This window comes from Sycon ciliatum, chromosome 7 (genome assembly GCF_964019385.1).
Source record: "Sycon ciliatum chromosome 7, ocSycCili1.1, whole genome shotgun sequence".
Classification (NCBI taxonomy): Eukaryota; Metazoa; Porifera; class Calcarea; order Leucosolenida; family Sycettidae; genus Sycon; species Sycon ciliatum.
This window is the reverse complement of record NC_088649.1, coordinates 22757092-22779280: the sequence shown is the minus strand read 5'-3', so window position 1 is coordinate 22779280 and position 22189 is coordinate 22757092. Positions and strand designations below refer to the sequence as shown.

The 22189-nt window shown below is 49.7% G+C and overlaps 2 protein-coding genes and 1 non-coding gene across 4 annotated transcripts in view; 2 read left to right on the top strand and 1 right to left on the bottom strand.

The window, feature by feature from the left end:
- The first annotated feature begins 753 nt into the window (after positions 1-753).
- Positions 754-18736, top strand: LOC135821186 (serine-rich adhesin for platelets-like). Its single transcript, XM_065334255.1, has 16 exons — positions 754-1086; positions 1728-1792; positions 2583-2645; positions 5599-5677; positions 6106-6238; positions 7055-8026; positions 8345-8509; positions 9385-9490; positions 10353-10467; positions 11437-11541; positions 11764-11926; positions 12482-12641; positions 13368-13509; positions 13758-13846; positions 15585-15667; positions 17789-18736. Exons 1-16 carry the CDS (start codon positions 1022-1024, stop codon positions 17903-17905), a joined length of 2622 nt encoding a protein of 873 aa, XP_065190327.1. The 5' UTR covers positions 754-1021; the 3' UTR covers positions 17906-18736.
- On the top strand, positions 9520-9592 carry Trnar-ucg (transfer RNA arginine (anticodon UCG)). Its single transcript has one exon. It is a non-coding gene; the product is annotated as a tRNA-Arg (tRNA).
- LOC135821185 (uncharacterized) overlaps positions 18652-22189 on the bottom strand; it is a 130156-nt gene continuing 126618 nt past the window's right edge. For both annotated transcript variants that reach the window (XM_065334253.1, XM_065334254.1), the window contains one exon: positions 18652-21840. In XM_065334253.1, the coding sequence (XP_065190325.1) occupies positions 19688-21840 (2153 nt within the window). In that variant the 3' untranslated portion in view covers positions 18652-19687. The remainder of the gene's footprint in view (positions 21841-22189) is intronic.

Sequence of the window (22189 nt, the reverse complement as noted above, 5' to 3'; positions counted from 1 at the left end):
CAGACAATTACAGTCTGTCCGAGAAACGGCTGCAGTCAACACTCAAGAAACTGCAGAAGTCACCAGAAATTCTGAAGGAATACAATGCAGTAATTCAAGAGCAACTTCAGAAGGGCATCATCGACAGGCGCGTGCTCGGCGATGGGCACGGGGGGCACGTGCACCCCCCAAACATTTTCAATCTGGGTAATTGCAATTGTAATGTATGCAAATATGCTCCAAAATTCAAGAAAGGTTGCAAACAAATTGCAGAAAATTGCCGGGGGGGGGCTCCCCTCGGCTCCCGTGCACCCCCCTAGTTGGGGGGCCGAGCACGCCCCTGATCGAGGAGGTGCCAACTACAGAGCACGACGTGGTGGGCGAAGTACATTACCTGCCTTATATGCCCAGTATAAGCCGCCAGCATGATCACTGACAGTGATGGGCAAGTAATTGACTGGAAGTTTGTATGAAAGGTCAGCATAATCCCTGATACAAACGGAGACCACCTCGGATCGGCTTTGATCGTTTCAACCCGGGCTGAACTCGACCCGGGTTGAAATTTCTCTTGTAAACACAGCCTACGTAGGAAACGTTGGAAAATGGAAAAAGAAATGCACATGCGGTCGACTGAAAACGGAAAACGATCTTGTAAACGCAGCCTCCCACGTGCCACACATGCTGTGACGTAGAATACACATGTCATAATAATTATATAATTTTTTTTGTGAACAGGCTTTCGGAAAATAATTTCAGTTCATTTTTAATTTTGGAGCTTGCTTGGAATCGTGATCAGATACAAAATCCTTCCTGGTATGATCTGCTGTTTTGTCATTTCTTTCTCCACGAAGCCGTGCCTGTACTAGCTATCTCAAGGTCCCCGCGTACTTCTTTCTCGCAATCTAGAAATGAAACACAGGGTTTTGGAAGAGGCATTTGACTTTCTTTGCTCGTGTCGTGAATGTAATTTTTAGACCTGTTTGCCTGAATTGGAAATTACGATTGGCTTTTTTGTCGCCTGTTTGGGTTGTTTGCAATAATAATGGCAAGCGAAGCTCGACTTCACGTAGGTGGGCTCTCAGAAAGTGTGAAGGAAGCAGAATTGAGGTACGGAACTTTTTTTTGTATTTGATCGTGTAACGTGTGTGAGCATGATTGTAAAGTATTCATATTTTTTTGGATATTTTACGTTTGAAAACTTCTAGTTCGAAGTGCATGGAGTATGTTGTGTTGCTACTGGAGTTCTCCGGTTAGGGAGCAATCCTGATCGATAAAAAGTTCGTTGCATTCTGATAAAAGGCCTTGTCTGGCTAGGTTCGGTGAGCTAAAGTCCTCGTCTGGCTAGTTTCTATGTACAGTGTAGTACTGAGGGGTTGGCACTCCAAGGGACCTGGGCAAACGTTTATAACGAATTTTATAGATACTGATTGGATTACTGTATCTGTAGACTTTTATGCTTGATTTCTCATTTGCTTGCTCTTGTGTGCTTGCTCGTGTGTACTTGCGGCCTTGTGTGTGTACTTTCGCCCTTGCGTGTGTATTCTTGTGTGCTTGTGTGTTTGTGCTTGTGTGCTCTCGTGTGCTTGTGTGTGTGTGTGTGTGTTCTTGGGTGGGCTTGTGTGTATTTGCACGTGTTCTCATGCGTTCGTGCGTGTGCTGTCATGTGTGCTCGCACGCCTGCTGCTCCGGGTTTCTCGTGCTCGCGTGTGCGCTGTCACGTGTCCTGCTGGTGCATCCCTGTACTATAGCCAACACTTCTCTTCTCACGGCACCGTGAAGAACGTGTGCATGGTGAAGCGAGAAGGCCTACCTGGTACGTGTATGTGTCTGCCATGCTTAGTTTACTGTTGTGTTTGCTGGTGACGCTCTATCTTGCGGTAGAGTATGGTCAAGAAAGAGATGAGGTTCGGGGCTAGGTTGAATTTAGATTCGAGCAGCAGTATGAAGACAAACCACCCAGCGCATTATAATTCAAATCTCACGTGTTATGGTGTGGGTAGATGCTGAATGTTGCGTTCATGGTGGGTGGGTTTTGGATGGATGGTGGGCGTTGGGTGGATGGTAGGTGTTGAGTGGGTGTTGAATGGGTGTTGGGTGGGTGTTGGGTGGGTGTTGGGTGGGTGTTGAGTGGGTGTTGAGTGGGTGTTGAGTGGTTTTTGAGTGGTTGTGGGGTGGGTGTTGTGGGTTTTGAGTGGGTGTTGAATGGTTGTTGGGTGTTGGGTGGACAGTAGTTGTTGGGTGGACGGTAGTTGTTGGATGGATGGTGTATATTGGGTGTATGCTGGGTGAATGGTGATTGTTGCCCTTTCTTTTCCCCTTCTTTTTGTCATGTAAAGCTAGGTCTAGCGCAGCCTCTTTCTAGATTAGAGTGGCTCCTTTTTTTCCCTTTTGTTGTTACTGCTGTCTTCATATGGGATTTTTGGTCTTGATGAATTGTGTACGAGTCTGACTTTATCACTTACTGCGTTTGGTAGGAGCTGCATCTGATGCCTTGACTGGCCTTCGGGGGGTTGCTACTGTACTCAAGGGTTTGGAGAGGAAAGTGTGAGTGACTGTCACCCTAACTTTGATTATTCTATTGTTTGTGCCGTCGTTCTCTGCAGGAACCGAAGTGAAGGTTTTCGCGTACGTCACACTGCAGAACACGCCGCAAGCTATCAACAAGTGTGAGTTGTCTGCACAAGCGTGCACTTGAAGTGCGCTTACAGTGTTATATTTTAGTGGTGATTTTGGCATCCGTGTGCAGACCTTACGCTGGCTGAATTTCTACCCTTCATCAGCGGTTGATCAGATGTATGAGTTTAGACAGTATCAAGTTAATGCAAATGCTAGTCGCGACCCTGAGAGTTCTGGGTAGTCGTGGCTCCTCTGTCACTTTACCCACGCCTGTATGCTCTGCTTTTCACGCCCCAAGCACATGCCTAGACGCACGGGTCGGTGTGTTGACGCAAAGCTTGCAGTGGCACCTGTGGTGTCGTTGGCGCCACTATGCTTTCTGTTTGCTACGTTGCTCTGTTGGTCATAAGTGTGGCTGGTTGTGTACAACACGGTGTGTTGCTGTTGAGTTCGCACTCCAAGGGTATGTAGTTCAGCTGACAGTGTTGTGTGTTGATGCAAAGCTTGCAGTGGCACCTGTGGTGTCGTTGGTGCCGCAATGCTTTCTGTTTGCTACGTTGCTCTGTTGGTCGTAAGTGTGGCAGGCTGTGTACAACACGGTGTGTTGCTGTTGAGTTCGCACTCCAAGGGTGTGTAGTTCAGCTGACAGTGTTGTGTGTTGATGCAAAGCTTGCAGTGGCACCTGTGGTGTCGTTGGCGCCGCTATGCTTTCTGTTTGCTACGTTGCTCTGTTGGTCGTAAGTGTGGCAGGCTGTGTACAACACGGTGTGTTGCTGTTGAGTTCGCACTCCAAGGGTGTGTAGTTCAGCTGACAGTGTTGTGTGTTGATGCAAAGCTTGCAGTGGCACCTGTGGTGTCGTTGGCGCCACTATGCTTCCTGTGTGCTACGGTGCTCTGTTGGTCATACGTGTGGCAGGCTGTGTACAACACAGTTTGTTGCTGTTGACCTCGCACTCCAAGGGTGTGTAGTTCAGCTGACATTGTTGACGCTGGTGACAGTGTCAGGCTGGGTTACATGCATACTGCACTGCTGCCATCGCATCATATCTTATTGCGATCAGACACAGCTGGCTTTGGAACTGGTGCTGGCTGTTTTGGCAGCCACAACCAGTTTATGGATTGGCGCTGGCTGTTTTGTCAGCCACGGTTAGCCTGGGAATCGGTGCTAGCTGTTTTCATGGTTGTGACAGCTACCATAAGTTTGTGGATTGGTGCTGGCTGTTTTTCTTCTTCTTTTTCATTTGCATCACGGGTGTAGTGGTCAGCTCACTGAAATGAAAATTATGAATTTTTTACTTATAGCTCTATTAGACTCGGGTGAAGAGCCAAGGATTAATTATTTCTTTGGTCCTTTTCCTTCTTATAGCTCTATTGATCTGTAAGCAGTCATGTGGAGTCAGCAGCCTTGACACGGTGCATGCACGGTGGCACGGTCCATGACCTGCTGCTTGCACTGTGTGGTGCGTAGGCTTCTATCCTGACACTGTTAATTAATGGTGCGCGGAGACGACTCTCGATCGGTCGTTGCCCGGACTACCGTGATCCGAGCTCGTTGGCCGGCCGGCCGGTCTCTAGTGCTTGTGCCGTTGTGACGTGACTCCACAGCTGCGCGCGCCCTGTGTTGTACCTTCACCGAAATGTAGCTGTGCGTATGATTGTTTGTACAGTAACACTTGCAACTAAAGACCACCGTGACTAGCGACCAGCCTGCTACTACAGACCACTGCGCCAGGCACGGACGGTCCCACATTCATTATGTGGTCGTGCGGTGCAAGCCTCTAACTAAGGACCACGCGCCACTAAAGACTGCTTTCTCTGGCCCCAAGGGGTGGTCGTTAGTCACAGGTTTTACCGTACATGGCGTGTGCCAATGCACAGTGTAACCAGTGTAACCAGTGTAACCAGTGTAACCAGTCTAAGGCGATCGCTCGCTTGACAGGTTTTATTGTATGTTTCAAGTACTACCTCACTCACTGTTCTGGACTACGTTTGTACTCACTGTTCTGGACTACGTTTGTACTCACTGTTCTGGACTACGTTTTACTCACTGTTCTGGACTACGTTTGTGCTCACTGTTCTGGACTACGTTTGTACTCACTGTTCTGGACTACGTTTGTACTCACTGTTCTGGACTACGTTTGTACTCACTGTTCTGGACTACGTTTGTACTCACTGTTCTGGACTACGTTTGTACTCACTGTTCTGGACTACGTTTGTACTCACTGTTCTGGACTACGTTTGTACTCACTGTTCTGGACTACGTTTGTACTCACTGTTCTGGACTACGTTTGTACTCACTGTTCTGGACTACGTTTGTACTCACTGTTCTGGACTACGTTTGTACTCACTGTTCTGGACTACGTTTGTACTCACTGTTCTGGACTACGTTTGTACTCACTGTTCTGGACTACGTTTGTACTCACTGTTCTGGACTACGTTTGTACTCACTGTTCTGGACTACGTTTGTACTCACTGTTCTGGACTACGTTTGTACTCACTGTTCTGGACTACGTTTGTACTCACTGTTCTGGACTACGTTTGTACTCACTGTTCTGGACTACGTTTGTGCTCACTGTTCTGGACTACGTTTGTACTCACTGTTCTGGACTACGTTTGTACTCACTGTTCTGGACTACGTTTGTACTCACTGTTCTGGACTACGTTTGTACTCACTGTTCTGGACTACGTTTGTACTCACTGTTCTGGACTACGTTTGTACTCACTGTTCTGGACTACGTTTGTACTCACTGTTCTGGACTACGTTTGTACTCACTGTTCTGGACTACGTTTGTACTCACTGTTCTGGACTACGTTTGTACTCACTGTTCTGGACTACGTTTGTGCTCACTGTTCTGGACTACGTTTGTACACACTGTTCTGGACTACGTTTGTGCGCGGCACACAGGCTGTCTTGGGTAGGGCGAGACTGGGAGTTTGAGCTCGCCAAACAGCATTGTAATGTCTTGTGCTGTGTTTCTACACGTGTTTCCTCCACTTCTACAGGCATAGCCAGCTTGAACAAGAAGAAGTGGAATGGCAGCACTCTGACCGTTGCCAGAGCCAAGGAGTCTTACGTAGAGCGGTGAGTGAGCTTGTTTCCGTGTGTGTGTATGTGTGTGTGCGCGCGCGCGTGTGTGTGTGTGTGTGTGTGTTCATGCGAGGGTGGTCATGTGGATATGCGTGTGTATGGAAAGTCAATGTGATGTTTTCATTCCAGTTGAACATGCCGTTGATCTCTGTCTCTCTCTCTCTCTGTCTCTCTGCCCCTCTCTCTGTCTCTCTCTCTCTCTCTCTCTCTCTCTCTCTCTCTCTCTCTCTCTCTCTCTCTCTCTCTCTCTCTCTCTCTCTCTCTCTCTCTCTCTCTCTCTCTCTCTCTCTCTCTCTCTCTCTCTCTCTCTCTCTCTCTCTCTCTCTCTCTCTCTCTCTCTCTCTCTCTCTCTCTCTCTCTCTCTCTCTCTCTCTCTCTCTGTCTCTCTCTGTCTCTCTCTTCTTTTCCTTATTCTCGGACAGAATTCGTCGACAGCAGGCTGAGGAAGAGAAGGCTGAACAAGCCAAGAAAGCAGCTGCTGCTGCAGCTTTGACTAGCGGCTGGGCTCGCACCACGAATGGTTGCCTCGTGCCAAAGTTTCAAGTGCCGGCCAAGGTGAGATCAAGAACGTGTACTGTTGCTTCTCCAGTATGCACCCGCGATGACAAACCTACACACCTGCGTGTGTGGGTAATGCCACATGACATGTCCACTGGCCTTTTCTCTCCCCCCCCCCCCCCCCCCGTCCTTTGTTTGTAAAGCCGGGCTTATTCCTGTAGAAGCCGATGTCAGTGCTAGGCTTCTATTCAAGTCCGGCTCCTATTCGAAACCAGTACATCTATGTGTTTCAAAACTAAAACCAGGCTTATGTTCCGTCTGTGCATCCTAAAAATCAGGCTTATATTCACAATAGGCTTCTTTATTGGACAGGCTGTAATACAAGACGCTCCAGAGGGTGGGGGTATCCGTCAAAAGTGTGCACGCGGAAACAACAAGGTTACTCACCGTTAGGGGCCATCCGGAATTATCGATAGTTTCACGAAACGAAAAAAGTTTAGTTATGACCCTCCCCCACCCACCCACCCCCATGACGAAAAATAGATCGACTTGACAGCTAGGATGTACTGCTGTTTCAGCTATCAATATTTTTCATAACGAAACTCTCCTCAACCCACCCACCCATGGACGAAACTTTTTTTAAAGGCGTGTCTTTGAAATTAAGCTTGTATTCAAAATAGGCTACTTTATTGGACAGGCTGTAATACAAGACGCTACGTGGGTGGGGAGTATCCATCAAAAGTGTGCACGCGGAAACAACATGGTTAAGGCGTGTCTTTGGATGTTCTCTCTCTCTCTCTCTCTCTCTCTCTCTCTCTCTCTCTCTCTCTCTCTCTCTCTCTCTCTCCTTGCCTTTTGTCCGACATGCTGCAGGCAAAGTCATCAGCTGCCCGCGCTACACATCGCCAGTTCACGGACTCGGATATTGAGGCCGATGTCGGTTGGACCAGCACGACGTCCTCAATGCTGCACTCCGAAGATCGCTTGCCAGGTGAACGCCACCGCCAGCAACCAGTGGCAGCATCAGCGCAAGGGAGCAGCAGTAGCAAGCGTGGCAGGCCTGACGACTCTGACCCGTCTAGTGACTCTCCAACTGCTGCTGCTGCTGTCAGGTCCTCACAGAGCAGCGCTGCAGGTGCTAGTAACCAGCGGGTGAAGTCGGCCGTTAAGCGTCGCAGGCAGCAGGACTCGTCCAGCGAGTCTAGTGACAGCAACAGTGGTACTGGCGGTAGCGACAGTGACTCGGGCAGTGCATCCTGGCTCACGACTCCCTCGCGACCGGAGCGAGCAGGGCACGGCAATGATGCCAACAACGATGACTCCAGCTGGTTGTTCACTCGCAGTGATGCGGACGTTGCTGGCAGCAAAGCTGCGGGCACTGACGACAGCTGGTTGAGCCTAGGTGTGCAGCGTGATCACCGCACTCCTACTACTACTACTACTACTACTGACAGTACCGCCGCTGGTGGTGGGTCTAAATCTGGGCAGCGTAAGAAGAAGGTTGTGGACAGCAGCAGCAGCAGCGAAAGCAGCAGCAGTAGCAGTAACAGCAGCGAAAGCAGTAGCAGTAGCGACAGCAGTAGCGACAGCAGTAGTGACAGCAGCAGCAGCAGCAGCAGTAGTAGCAGCAGTGACGATGACAACACTATCACCAACAAGTCCAAACGTCTGGTAAAACCTGAAGAAATCTCCTCGAGTAAGACATCGACTATTTCTCAGAAGTCTCCGCGTGCCCCTAGTGTGAAACGAGACACCAAGGGTGATAATGCTAAGCGTCTTGCTGCTTTGAATGCCAAGCAAGAGGCAAGCACCCAGGCATCCCGCTTGATCTCCGAGTCCCTCAAGGTGTGTTACATGTATAACTTATGTATATCCTGTCAGCGCTGTGTGTGTGTGTGTGTCTCTCTCTCTCTCTCTCTCTCTCTCTCTCTCTCTCTCTCTCTCTCTCTCTCTCTCTCTCTCTCTCTCTCTCTCTCTCTCTCTCTCTCTCTCTCTCTCTCTCCCCCCCCCTCTCTCCCCCCTCTCTCTCCTCTCCTCCCCCCCCTCTCTCTCTCTCTCCCCCCTTTCTAATATGTTTGCATTGGTGAATCCTTTTCCTGTGACCGTTTCCAGCAGGAATAATTGCTTGCTTTACCTGCTTACATTTTTTCTTGGTTTCTCCAGGCAGCAAGGCCCAAATCGATTATCTATTCAAGTGGCAGCAATAGCAGTAGCAGCAGCAGTAGTAGTAGCAGCAGTAGCAGTAGCAGTGGTGATGACAATGAGGACGACAGCGATGCGGAGCGCTTTGCCATCAAGCCGCAGTTTGAGGGCAAAGTCGGAGGCAAGGTACGTCAACATGCCAGTGGTGATGGTGGTAGCGGTGGTGGTGATGGATGGTGGTAGCGGTGGTGGTGATAGTGGTAGTGGTGGCGGTGGTAGTGATGGTGGTAGTGGTGGCGGTGGTGGTGATGGTGGTGGCGGTGGTGGTGATGGGGGTAGTGGTGTTGGTGGTGGTGGTGGTGATGGTGGTAGTGGTGGCGGTGGTGGTGGTGGTGGCAGTGGTGGTGGTGGTGGTGATCATGTGTATGCTTTAGCCTACTAGGCCCAATAGGCGCGTAAAGCCGGAGTGTACAAGCCGTGCGTGCCAGACTGGCCACGACCATCTGGGGGGAGATGTAACTTACTCCTGGTGAAATGAATGTAACAGATCAAGGATGCAATTGCAAGTTCTGGTGGCTTCATAAGAAAGTTCTGTTGCATGCTATCATCCCCATCTCTTACTTTACCATGGTAGAAGTGTATGCATGTATGTACAGTCGCGCTCGGTGAAATCCAACAGACTTTGGGACAACTTCGGTTGGCTCTAGAGCTGGTCTCCAGCCTTGTGACGACCGATGCTTCCGCGCATCGTTTTCCTTGTCGTCATAGCTTTTCAGGAAGCTAAAGACCTTGAAATTTAGAGAATGAATGTCAGAATTACGATCTTATACGTGTGGTGTGTTTTCAGTAAAAAAAATGACCCGTTTTGCTGATCCCTAGAGCCCTGGTGCACCTCCCAGCAGTCAAAGGGATGAAACTGGTCCTGGGCTTCGTTTTGCACCTTCTTTTTTTTCACCGAGCTCAAATGTTACCTGTCAGTCTGTTGCTAACGGAAACCATTTCTGTCCGTCTGTGTCTGTCTCTCTCTCTTCCTGGTGTTGTGTGTCCTTTCTTGTCTTTAGTTGCTGCGTCTCCAGCAGCGTGTCGGTGCTGATGATCGGTTCAAGATCGACAGCCGCTTTGCAGAATCGGACAGTGAAGATGAAGAAGATGACGCTGCCAACAAGGGTGAGTGTTGATGTTAGCTATTTCAAGCTGACCGCGTGGCCTAACGGATAAGGCGTCTGACTTCGAATCAGAAGATTGTGGGTTCGAGTCCCATCGTGGTCGCAGTTTTTTTTTCTTCGTTTGTTTATCTACCCACGCCTTTTCTGAACACAATCAATTTATATTTCTCCAATTTTTAATCTACTGTTGGATCCGTCTATCCATCTTGCTGGCCCAGAATGACACTCATGTTTGGGCTGTTTCACCACTGGCAGTTGGAAGAAGCAGAGCGTTTCACTTGTAATAATTGTGATTGTGGCACACATTGTTTGTTGGCGTTACCACGTGCGGTGCACATTGTGTACCTATCGTAAAGTCTTGTATAAAAGCCGCACTTGAATAGAAGCCGCACTTGAATAGAAGCCGCACTTGAATAGAAGCCGCACTTGAATAGAAGCCGCACTTGAATAGAAGCCGCACTTGAATAGAAACCGCACTTGAATAGAAGCCGCACTTGAATAGAAGCCGCAATTTTGAGCCCATCAAATCACACATAAGCCTGGTTTTAGAGTTGACATACATAGAAATACCTGTCTTGTATAGAAGCCTGTCTCATTTAGAAGCCTGCAAAATTTCACCAAGAAAGTCATAGAAGCCGTAAAGGCTTTTATACAAGACTTTACGGTATGTGTATGGTGTTATCTGAGGTTTGCAGAGTTAGTTGCAACTCCAAGTTTCTTGCACCATGCGACAATCATCAGGCGACTTATGACGCATTCAGTTGGACTTGGCCAATATAAAGCATAATTAGGTGATTGTTAGTGGGTGGGTATTGATTGAGAGCAGTGATATTGCCGTGATGTCTTGTTTTCTGTTTGTGTAGATGAGATTGGTAAGCAGCTTGATGAAGAGCGCACGCGCCAACTCTCGCTGCTCTCCAACATGTTTGGAAAGAGAATAGCCATGCGCAAGCCGCCGATGAAGACAGCAGATATCTGGTAAGTTACCCTCACACACGCGAAACCCAGCTCAGTTGTATGCTGACTATTACTGTAATTCCTCGAATATATAAGTCGCACCTTTAGTCCTTTTGACACTAAACTTCAGGGCCAACAAAGGGGACTTGGATTCGAGCATGACTCACTACTGAAGTGAATATGTTGAAACGATATGACTTGGAGCTGAAAATGGGGATGCGACTTACAATCGAGTGAGATTTACAATCGGGGAAATACGATACATACTGGCCAGTGCAGTCGGACATGATGGATACTGCAGCGCAGATCTCATCCTTCAGCTAGTCTGTGTTTGCTGTTCCGCACGAGCATTTGTAGGACCATGAGAGGCCGTGTCATCAATGCATCGATGAATACACCATAGTGTCTTGTATAAAAGCCTGTCTCGTGTAGAAGCCTGTTTTGAACACAAGCCTGATACACTGTCGGCACATGCGCGTGGTGTTAGTGTTGACACACATAGAAATACCTGGTTTGAATAGAAGCCTGATGTGAATAGAAGCGTAGCCCTGACACCGGCTTCTACAGGATATACGCCCGACTTTAATACGCGACTTTACGGTAGCCTACCCGAGATGGTCGCAGTAGTGGTCGTTGTGGGGTAGCCCGTTCAGTTGACAACACTGGTGACCGAGACGACCCAGGGTGGCGCTGCACTGTTTATACTATGTCCTGCTGTCAGTGAGTGCGTTCGATTATGCCCGCTAATCGATTCACGAATCCATTCATGAATCGATTCGCGCTATTCACATCACCCCATGTGAATAGGGTGAATGGATTCCAAATTGATTCCAGGGCTCATGATATGAAAATCGAACGACTTGAATGCATGCGAATGGATTCATGAATCGATTCAAGTGCATAATCGAACCCAGCCACTGTTCTTGGTTGGAAAACTGAGAGCACATTGTGTATTGCTTGCCTTGGTTTGTGCTTGTTCTGACTGTCCAGGAATCTCTCTGCCAAGAGATATGATCCGACCAAGCCCGAGTGTGCAGCTCTTGAAATCGCCCGGCCACAGGCGGTTAAGAAGGCAGCGAATATTAGTCTGGACAGGTATAGCATGTATAGCATACCTTGAACAGTGAACTCCCGACCTGGCATGTACACAACGACAGTATTTTCTACTTCTGTTCAATATGCATAAGGACTCTTTTTGGGTGCGAGCCATCTAGAGATCAGATAGCTGAGTCTCAAGCGAACCATGAAAAATATTTAGAAACTTATTCTTCCTTGACAATCGATTTTTCCTTTTTTTCCTTTTCGTCGTCTGTGTAGATTCGATAATGACGAAGACAGCGATGGCCTGCCAAGCCGTCACGCAATCGCGGCAGCCAAGGCTGATATCTCACAGGCGCCCGAAGTGTCCTCCGAGCGCTACTTCAAGGCGTCGGACAAGCTCAAGGATCTGTTTGGCAAGACGGAGGAGGGGGTCGATGCGGTAAGGCTGTCTGGTTGTGAAACTCATGCTCAGTGCTGCAGTGCTGCAGTGGTCTTCTATGGAACATGCAGATATGCAGACCGTAGCGTCAGAATTGACTCACTATTGGCTAAAGTCTGAAGATAATGTTGAACGGTTCTGCTGGAGTTACAGGTACGCCATAGCTCAGAGGCTAGAGCATCGCTGGCCTCAAACCAAGGTCCCGGGTTTGAGTACTGGTGGTGACAATCCAATTTTTCTTCAGACTTTTCCAAATTCCATTTTCCCCTCAAACCAATGAACCTAGACTATAGCCTGGTGTTTACCTCAGTGCTTAACACCTTCTACAGTGACAGTATAATCATGTGGTCTGAGAAAAATGTAGTTTGTGCATGTTTTTTATGCCTACAATTGATGCTATTAAACCGAGTGTGAGAATATGCTAAGAACAGGAAGCAAGTGTGACTACGCGTAGGTGAGCAGGGTGAAGGTCAGCAGGGATTGTATGCATAGATGTGATTACGGGAACGTGTGTGTGTGTGTGTGTGTGCGTTGCACCCTTGTGTTGATCTGCAGGCTGCTACAGGCTCGTTCTCCTTCTCCTTTGCGGGCGGTGATGATGCAGCTCCAGCTGCTGGTGGTGATGCTGGTGATGCCAGCAACAACAGCAGCAGCAGCAGCAGCAGTGATTCCGACAGTGATGACACAAGACACACCGGCTCCACTTTCAACTCAGGTAAACTCCTGCTAGTGTGGTGTTTGCTTTTTGTACTTGCTGGCTGCTGTATTCCGGAGTCGAAGCAACCGGGCCCAGTTTCGCCGTTGGCGTAACGGCGAACTGCGACGTTTTGACTGCCATGGCTGCCGTTGACTGGCTCTGGTGGCGGAATTCCGCTCCACCCATGCCTTCGGGCGAGTGGGTCTTGCTTGTGGGTCGATACGTTTCGGGGCGGTGGGTTTCCAATCCGCCCATTTTCTTAGACGGGCTACTTTCGGTGTTTGTCACTTGACACCTGAGCGATCAAGGTCTGCCAGGGCCCTACAGTTCTGATCTCATACAGAAACACACAGCACACAGAGTATCGGAGGATCCTGTTCACTGCGCCAAATGTCGTATCCGGTCGGCCCAGGTTTAGGCCCTGGGCCGTGTCTGCGGCAGACATGACTTAGACTTAGTATTAGTACAGTTGCTCTAATAGGCCATACAGTGGTGGCCAGTCATTTTCATCACGTTGGCACCTCTCCACCGGGTTGTAAAGTAAAATCCCCAGATGCGGGTACCAATAATCCGGGTACGTCCGTCTGCCTTTCTGACCCTTATAGAGCGAAAAAATGGAGAAGGGGGGGGGGGGTATGATGTACAAACCGACAATTCAACATGCACAGTTCCGACTTGTACAAATCTTTAATTTTGGAGTTCAACACATTGAACCTGTACGCATGTGCTTGCTTGATTGTACAGGATCTGATGGTGAGTCCGTTAGTACCACGACTGGTACACAAAAGCAGCAGCGTCAGCGCAAACCCATGTGGAGACCCGATGCAGTGAGAGATACCAGTGATGAGGAGAGCGATGAAGATGTCGGTGTGGACGACAACTCCATGTATGTATGGGTTTTGTACGTGTGTGTGTGTGCGCGTGTGCGTGTATGTATGTGGATGTGTATGTGTGGATGTGCTCAACACGCGTTTGAGTGTCTGGGCAAGCATTCTAAGGGGGGGGAGCACTTGTTTGTTTTCTTTAGCTGGGTTGTTTTTCGTATGGCTTCTATTCCCCCCCCCCCCCCCCCCCCATCTGTCAATGGTCATTAGTTGTGCCCTCTGCTATCCTCACATGTCTTCTTTTATCCAGGTCGGCTGACATTGGTCCTGTTGAAGATGAGAAGTTTCTCTTCACCCTAATGAACAGTGAAGCTGTACTGGACCTGTCTCATGTGAAGGGTATGTTCACACACGCACGCACGCACCGTGTACCATGTGTACGCCCGTCGTAAGAGAAGCACACAAATCTGCAAATGCACTGGATGTGCACCCACAGATCTCCTCTTATAGCAGCGATAGCAGACAAGATCTGAATGAGACAGATCAAGAGTAGTGCCAGATAACTTCCCAATCCACACAACCTGCGAAGCCATGTGAATCGACCACCAATGTACATCTGATCTACACCACACGGAGTACATCTGCATGGAACGGCCAAGTTCCAGTCTAGCCAAAACTGAATGGGGGATGCATGCACATGTACATGTGTGTGGTCTCCAGTAGTACATTTGCAACCTTCAGGGGTTCCGTGGACCCCCCCCCCCCCCCCCCCCCCCTCCTCTGGATCCACCCCTGGGGTATAGCATTTATAAAATTTACCAAATATCATCTTGGGAGAATGAAATTGAAGACACCACTGCAGCTGTACTTATTGTTGATAAATATGGTGGTAAAGACACACCTGGCAATATGGCGGTAAACACACGCCTGCCCACACACGCTCTCTAGGCTGCAAAGTTCTGGCACAGAGCTCTCCTTCTCATCACCACCACCACCATCAGTTCGCGCCTGGCGCCTGGTCGATGCATGGCTGGCGGTATCCGGCATAGCAGGCTGGTACATCAAGTAGCGCATGGCACATAGATGATGACACAGCAACGACATAGCTCGATTGCGACGTACGTTTCGTCCCCGCTGGACTCATCAGGCAATCTTCTTCTTGGATGTCTTCATACGGAGCTTGACTCGGGAGAATGAAATTGAAGACACCACTGCAGCTGTACTTATTGCACACTGCAGCTGTACAATAAGTACAGCTGCAGTGGTGTCTTCAATTTCATTCTCCCGAGTCAAGCTCCGTATGAAGACATCCAAGAAGAAGATTGCCTGATGAGTCCAGCGGGGACGAAACGTACGTCGCAATCGAGCTATGTCGTTGCTGTGTCATCATCTATGTGCCATGCGCTACTTGATGTACCAGCCTGCTATGCCGGATACCGCCAGCCATGCATCGACCAGGCGCCAGGCGCGAACTGATGGTGGTGGTGGTGGTGAGAAGGAGAGCTCTGTGCCAGAACTTTGCAGCCTAGAGAGCGTGTGTGGGCAGGCGTGTGTTTACCGCCATATTGCCAGGTGTGTCTTTACCAACAACAAATACCATCTTGGTGTTCTTTTAGGAAGAGGTTTGTCTACATATTTTTCCCTTTGTGTTGGATATGCTGATAGCGTACCTTTCTTGAGGACCCTGTGTATTCGTGTCTAACCATTTGGCCTTGGATAGGCGATGAAATACAGATTTGTTATGAACCTTGCAGCATGTACACTAATAATAGTACTCAAGCTTCATTGTGTTGTGGGCTGGAAACGCTGTGATTTGGGTGTACTATGAAAGATCTGGTCAGAACGTTTTCGTTTTCATCATGCTCACAGCACTCTCACCATGCTGCTGCTGCTGCTGCTGCTGGTGTGTGTGTGTGTGTGTGTGTGTGCGCACGTCCGTGTGTGTGTGTGTGCGTGTGTGCGCGCGCGCATGTGTGTGTGCGTGCGTGTGCGAGCGTGCACGCGTGTGTGTGTGTGTGTGTGTGTGTGTGTGTGTGTGTGTGTGTGTGTGTGTGTGTGTGTGTGTGTGTGTGTGTGTGTGTGTGTGTGTGTGTGTGTGATGCTGCTGCTGTGCTTTTGATTGTGTCTTTCTGCTCAGCCGCGTTGTCCAGGTTTAGACGGAATAACACGGTGGAAGAGATAGAGGAGCAGTGGAAAGAGAACCGGCATTTCTTGACCAAGGTAACGAGTAGCCGCTTTTCCATTTTGTGCATTTGGCTGTTAGTAGTTTGTACGTGCTTGTGTGCATGTTGTGGGTGTACTTATGCCCGATAGTATTGGGCGAGACTCACACACGACCAAAGCAAGCTCTCATCTCTCCTATCCGGTTGCGGTTAGGGACCGTACACTGCCCATAGCTGTGAAATGTCTGCAACTCTGAATTGATACAGTCAGACCTCGTTCAACCGCACACATCCGTTTTCCAGAAAAAATATCCGGATATGCGAGGGAACCGGATAATCAAACACACATACTGCATGTATGTATGGCATATGCCGCAAATCGGTAACCAACGAAATTCTTCCGGATGGCGAGGGATACCGATAAAAGAGGACCGGATAAGCGAGGTCTGACTGTATTACCTCTCAATGGGCAAGAGCCAGAGATCTGACGTATGACATCACTATTTCCACAGAATTTGGCAAAATTTTAGTAATATTTCCACTAAAGCTAGCCCACAGGAAGCCTGGTAAACCTAGGTGCCCGTAACTTGGAGGTCTGGATAAGAGACTTATGAGTGTGCATGACAAGAAGTAACTACAAGGAGATAGTGGGACACACCACAGATCTACTTCTCATGTCCAGGTGTCCCAGATTCAGGCACTGCACCGACTACTGGGCACTTTGGCAGTCTCATCGCCATGGACATTTATATGTTATCAGTGTGTGCGTGCGTGCGTTCGTGCGTGTGACACCTTTAGGCACTTGCATGTATGCAAACTTGAAAGAAGGAAACTAAGCGTTTCTGCCGTGACTCTGAGTTTCACGGTTTTACCGATTGTCAGATATCTGCATCTATGTATGTATGTATGTATGTTCTTGGTCCGGCTCATCGCAATTGTCGCTTATCTATCGCCACTAAGAACAGGAGTTTTGTTGCCGCTCTGTGAAATTTTCAATAGGCATAGTGAGGAAGCATGATACATGAATACTCTCCGCCACAAGAAACAAAATTCAGCCATGGAATCAGGTGAAACGAGTCATAGAAGGGAAGCAAGGTAAGCAAAATGCACGAAATAAATCAGCGAAGGAGCGCGTTCTTGCACTCACACTCCTACAGGTCCAGACGGTTCATTCAACTCTCCATCACTCGAGCTGCCGCCGTTACATGAGCTGACATTAAATATTTGCTGGTGTCTAGCTGCTGGCGTAGAATGGTACGGTAGAGTATCTCTTGCTTTGTCAGCCTGTCATATGGCAGCAATGGAAAAGGAACAGTTATGTCTGTCACTTCGGTGCTTGAAGGAACCGTGGGCAGTGTGACCTGTGCGTCACCATAGTGTGTTTCAACAGAGCCTTTGAATGAGGCATACAGGCCTCTCCAGACAGCTGTCATACCCTCCACTGGATACGCTGACGACGACTCGTGTAATGCTGCTGCCAGGTCCACGAAGGAACAAAAGGAACAACCAAAACGTCCCTCACATGCGCGCATCGCATCGAAAACACCTTTCTTCTTCAGCATGACGTTCATACTCCTCTGCCGTGCACGCGTGCCTGTCACGCTCTCCAGGATGTCAGTTGCCCCTGCTACAGTTCCGGTCTTCGGGTCGCTAGCTGCGCTTGGCTTTTTTGGCAACACAGACAGTGAATGGCCAGATTTCCACTTCCCAAAAAAGTCGAACACATCGTGATTCAAAACGCTAGTCGCGATCATTTTTTCTTTGGTGCCTCATTTGATCTTGCCATCACAACCTCCCAAGCAAAAGGAAGTTAGATATCGTGATTGGACTGGGTTTTACCTGTCAAAAAGTGCGTGGGAGATAAGCGACAATTGCGATGAGCCGGACCAAGTATATACCCACTTACTGAGGTGTGGTGAGCCCATAAGTGGGATCATTTTTTTTCTTTTCAAGTCCACCCAGAGTTTTGGGGGTTTCAGGGGGTGTCGGCCGTTGGGCGGTTCAATAGCCAATTGAGTCATCTTTCCAAGATTCCGTTTGAGTCTCTATCCTCTCTCCCGGGGAGACCCCTGTGACCAGTTTTGGCAGTGAGCAACAAGTACATGTATGTATGTATGTATATATGTATGTTTTAATGTTATTCTATCGTTGTTTGAATCTTGTTCCTGCAAACACACAGAGTTACAAGCAGAAGCACAAGGATGCCATGCGCCAGCAGCGTCGACAGCAGCATCGCTCCTCTGACCAGGCTGGTGGTGGGGGTGCAGGTACACGCAAGCGAAAGCGTCGTGCCTAATCATGGTGATGTCTCTACTTGCTCCTTCATTGAGCTGGCGTTACCTGTCAAGTTTCATGGCGTGCTTTACAGCACGGGTCATACAGCCCTAAGAAAGGGACACTATACCCTGAAGCGGAGTCACACAGCCCTGAGAAAGGGACAACGTACCGCGATCCAGAATTATACAGCCCTATGTCAGGGACCGCATACCCTGATCCAGAACAGTGTGTGCCAGCCCTGGTGCCTTTAGATCGACCTTTACCTTGTCATGTTGAGTGCCTGCTGCTTTTCTTGAAACTGGAGCAGCGAGGATGGCCCCACATGCTTAGCACCCCCCCCCCCCCCCTCCCATGAGCTTGAGTGATCTATGCCTCGTGTACACCTACTGTGAACCTTGCATATGTGTGTGTCTGTTTGCTGTATTGCCAACAGTGCCCAGTGTCATTGACCTACTGCAGTGAATAAGGTATCTGTGCTGTTGAGCTGGCCCAGTCTGCCCCCCCCCCTGCCATTAATTTTATGACTCCCCCCCCCCCCCCCCCGCCATTAATTTTATGATTAACACTTATGCGTCTCCGTGCTGTTGAGCTGGTACAGTGGCAGGTGACTTCAATCAATGCCCTGTACTGTTGAGCTGGCCAAGTGACTGTATACCACGCAACCTGCCTTGTGTGTGTGCATATGTTGTGTGCATGCGTGTGACTACAACAATGCCTGATAATAGTGCTGGACTAGACATACATCAGGATAATTACTTATTGAGAGAGTTAGCTGGATTAAATTTTTTCAGAGAATGTTATAGAATGATGTATATAGATCTCTTGTGAGAAAGATAAATTCGAAAATCAATAGCTGTCGCTTGTGCCTGCTCATCACATCAATGTACTACTCCTAGTGTCGATGAATGCGAGAAAAGAAAGGCTTGAAAATTAGAGGCTGAGAAAGCAATACAGAGAGAGAGCAGCAGAGACAAAGAGGGATTAGTTTGTACAGGATTCAAACTAGGATTCCAGCTAGAACACCGTTCAGCACCAGGCGTGCATACGTATGCCATGCACCCATCCAGTGGCTTTTGCAGCCTTGCTGTATTGACGCTGGCTGTGGACCTACTGCGTATGTGCATGCTAGATAGAGTATATTGCTTGTGTGTGCTGGGGTCTGCTCCTGGCCACCGGGATCAATATAATTATTATATATGCACCTGGCATACCGGTATGTACCAACAACCACTATTATATATATGCTAGTAAACCAAAATACTTTTGAAATACACACAAGGTCGAACAGCGAGCCTGAGGTCTTATTCACATGCTTGCGGGTGTGTGACACACACACATCCAAAGATATTATTAGTATTATCCACATGCTTGCATTGGCGATGGCAATGCTGCTGGTTGCAGCAGCGGCGACTTGTTGGGCAACAAGCTCTCCCTGTGAAGTTGCCACACAAGACGGAGAGGCAGGTCAGCCATGGCATAGAGGTTCTTTGTCGTTCTGTGGCGGCTTGGACTAATTCACTTGACCCAGGCAAGAAGGCAGCAAGGCCTGTTCATTCTGGCGAAGTGATCAAATAAACCAGCCCAGCAGGTGCACATGTAACACTGACAACACAGCTACGCGCGCACCGGTGCACAGTTTTCCTCGTTCTGATCTCCTTCTGTCCACGAAGCTACTATACAAGTCAGTACTCAGCTGCAGCCGTCCGAATCTTGTTGAGCAAGACGTTTTCCTTCCTTGATCTTGCTGCCCTAGCCAGTTTTTTTGCAGCTGATGCTCGTCCACTAAGCTACAAGTCAGTGCTCAGCTCCAGCCGTCCGAATCTTGTTGGCCAAGACGTTTTCCTTCCTTTACTTTGCTGCCCCAGCCCAAGCCAGGCTTGGGCGTTTGTGCGGTTGACGCTCTGCTGCGGAACTTTGCGGGCCATTTGGACATTTGATCGAGGCTGTCTTCCTCGGCGACGACCCGGTGAGTCGAGTTGGTCAAGCTTGGCACCGCTGCTGGGGGATTGCGCGCGTGAGGCGGCCGTCCAGTTAATGGTTCTTGCGAGTAGGCGTCCTTGGGATCATCAAACCATTCTACAGGCTGGCGGGAACGATTGGCGGCCGGTGAGCCTGATGGGCGACGATTGGGGTACGTATTCAGCGGAAGCTCCGAGTACGCACCTTCGTTGCAATCCACTGACCCAGCAAAAGTGTGATGTGAGTGGCTGGGAGACGGGGGCCGTGACTGGTGGGGAGGTCGTTGATTGGGTGGCAGCTGTGAATGCCTGCTCTCCGTCACATGCCCCATTGTCATTGATCTAATGGAATGAGTGGACATGCATGGACTAGGAGGGCGAGGGTGACCGCCTTGGTTCAGCGTCTCCTCATCACCACCACCACCACACATGTTCCAGTTGGTATAGGTTCGAGGGGCGGGCTGTCTTGAATCTGCTTGGTTTCGGATCCGGCGAGCCATCGCTGCATTTGTGTAGGATCCTGCACCGCCGTCCACTGTCATTATGCTGTGGCGTGAGCCGGTAGACAGTCGCGAATCTGAACGGTTTCGGAAGTGTTGAGCCATCGGTGCGGGCTGTCTTGAATCTGCTTGGTTTTGGATCCGGCGAGCCATTGCTGCATTTGTGTAGGATCCTGCACCGCCGTCCACTGTCATTATGCTGTGGCGTGAGCCGGTAGACAGTCGCGAATCTGAACGGTTTCGGAAATGTTGAGCCATCGGTGCGGGCTGTCTTGAATCTGCTTGGTTTTGGATCCGGCGAGCCATTGCTGCATTTGTGTAGGATCCTGCACCGCCGTCCACTGTCATTATGCTGTGGCGTGAGCCGGTAGACAGTCGCGAATCTGAACGGTTTCGGAAGTGTTGAGCCATCGGTGCCCCCGTGTTCAAGAATTCCTCCGCACCGTTCACTGTGTTGATGCTATGGTTAGAGTGGATAGACAGTCGCGAATCTGCTCGCTGGCGGAAGTTGTGAGAAATCGGTCCATCTGAGTATAGTTCCTCGGGACCACCGACTGACCTCTGGCTATGGTGTGAATGGGTAGATAATCGTGAATCTGCTCTCTGGCGGAAGTTGTGAGCTATTGGTCTATCTGAATACAGTTCCTCAGAGCCACCGACTGACCTGCCACTACGGTGCGAATTGATAGATATTCGTGAATCTGTCCGGTTGCGGAAGTTGTGAGCCATTGGTTCATCGGAGTACAGTTCCTCAGGGCCCCCTACGGACCTGCCACTCTGGTGTGAACGGATAGACAGCCGTGAATCTGCTCGTTTGCGGAAGTTGTGAGCTATCGGTTCATCCGAGTACAATTCCTCAGGACCACCGATTGACCTGCCGCTATGGAACGAACGGACAGACAGGCGTGAATCTGCCCTGTTGCGTGCAATTGGACCTAGCGGTTCATCAGAGTACATCTCCTCAGCAACTTCCATCGACCGTGCACTATGATGTGACCTCACGGAAAGCTGCGAGCCTGCTCTGTTGCGTGCAATGGGGCCCAGCAGTTCATCGGTGTACATTTCCTCGGCACTCTCCACGCGCCCAACGGCACGGTTAGACTGACTGAACTGCTGTGGAGCTGGTTGGTTGCTGTGGCGCCTGATAACCGGCTCGTCTGAATACATCTCGTCGACGCTAGGCTCTGGACCAACAGCGCGATGCTGGGAGTGGTTGTGAATTGCCCGGGCACCTAAGTGAGGGGAACGGCCATCCACGGCCGGAGCCGCGTACGATTCCTCCCATTCGGACTGCGGCGCGGTGGACGGGTTGGCACCGTCCCCAGCCGGCGCGCCCACCGCTGGGGAAAACCCCTCCTTCTGGTGGTCCTTCAGGAGAGCAGTGGGCTGGTGCAGACAGCGGTGGATGAGCAGAACTAGTCCATGAATGGCCAACAGAGCGATCACAGAGGGGATTGCGATGCTGAAACCGATGTTCAGCTCTCCTGGCTCAATCCCTGCAGCACGCAGACGGACAAAGACGTCGAGAGACAGCCACACAACCCAAAAGGACAAAGACATCGAGAGGCAGACACAAGCAGAAAAGACAAAGGCAGCGAGAGACAGCCACACAAGCAGACAGGACAAAGACATCCAGCGACAGCCACACAAGCAGACAGGACAAAGACATCCAGCGACAGCCACACAAGCAGACAGGACAAAGACATCCAGCGACAGCCACACAAGCAGACAGGACAAAGACATCCAGCGACAGCCACACAAGCAGACAGGACAAAGACATCCAGCGACAGCCACACAAGCAGACAGGACAAAGACATCCAGCGACAGCCACACAAGCAGACAGGA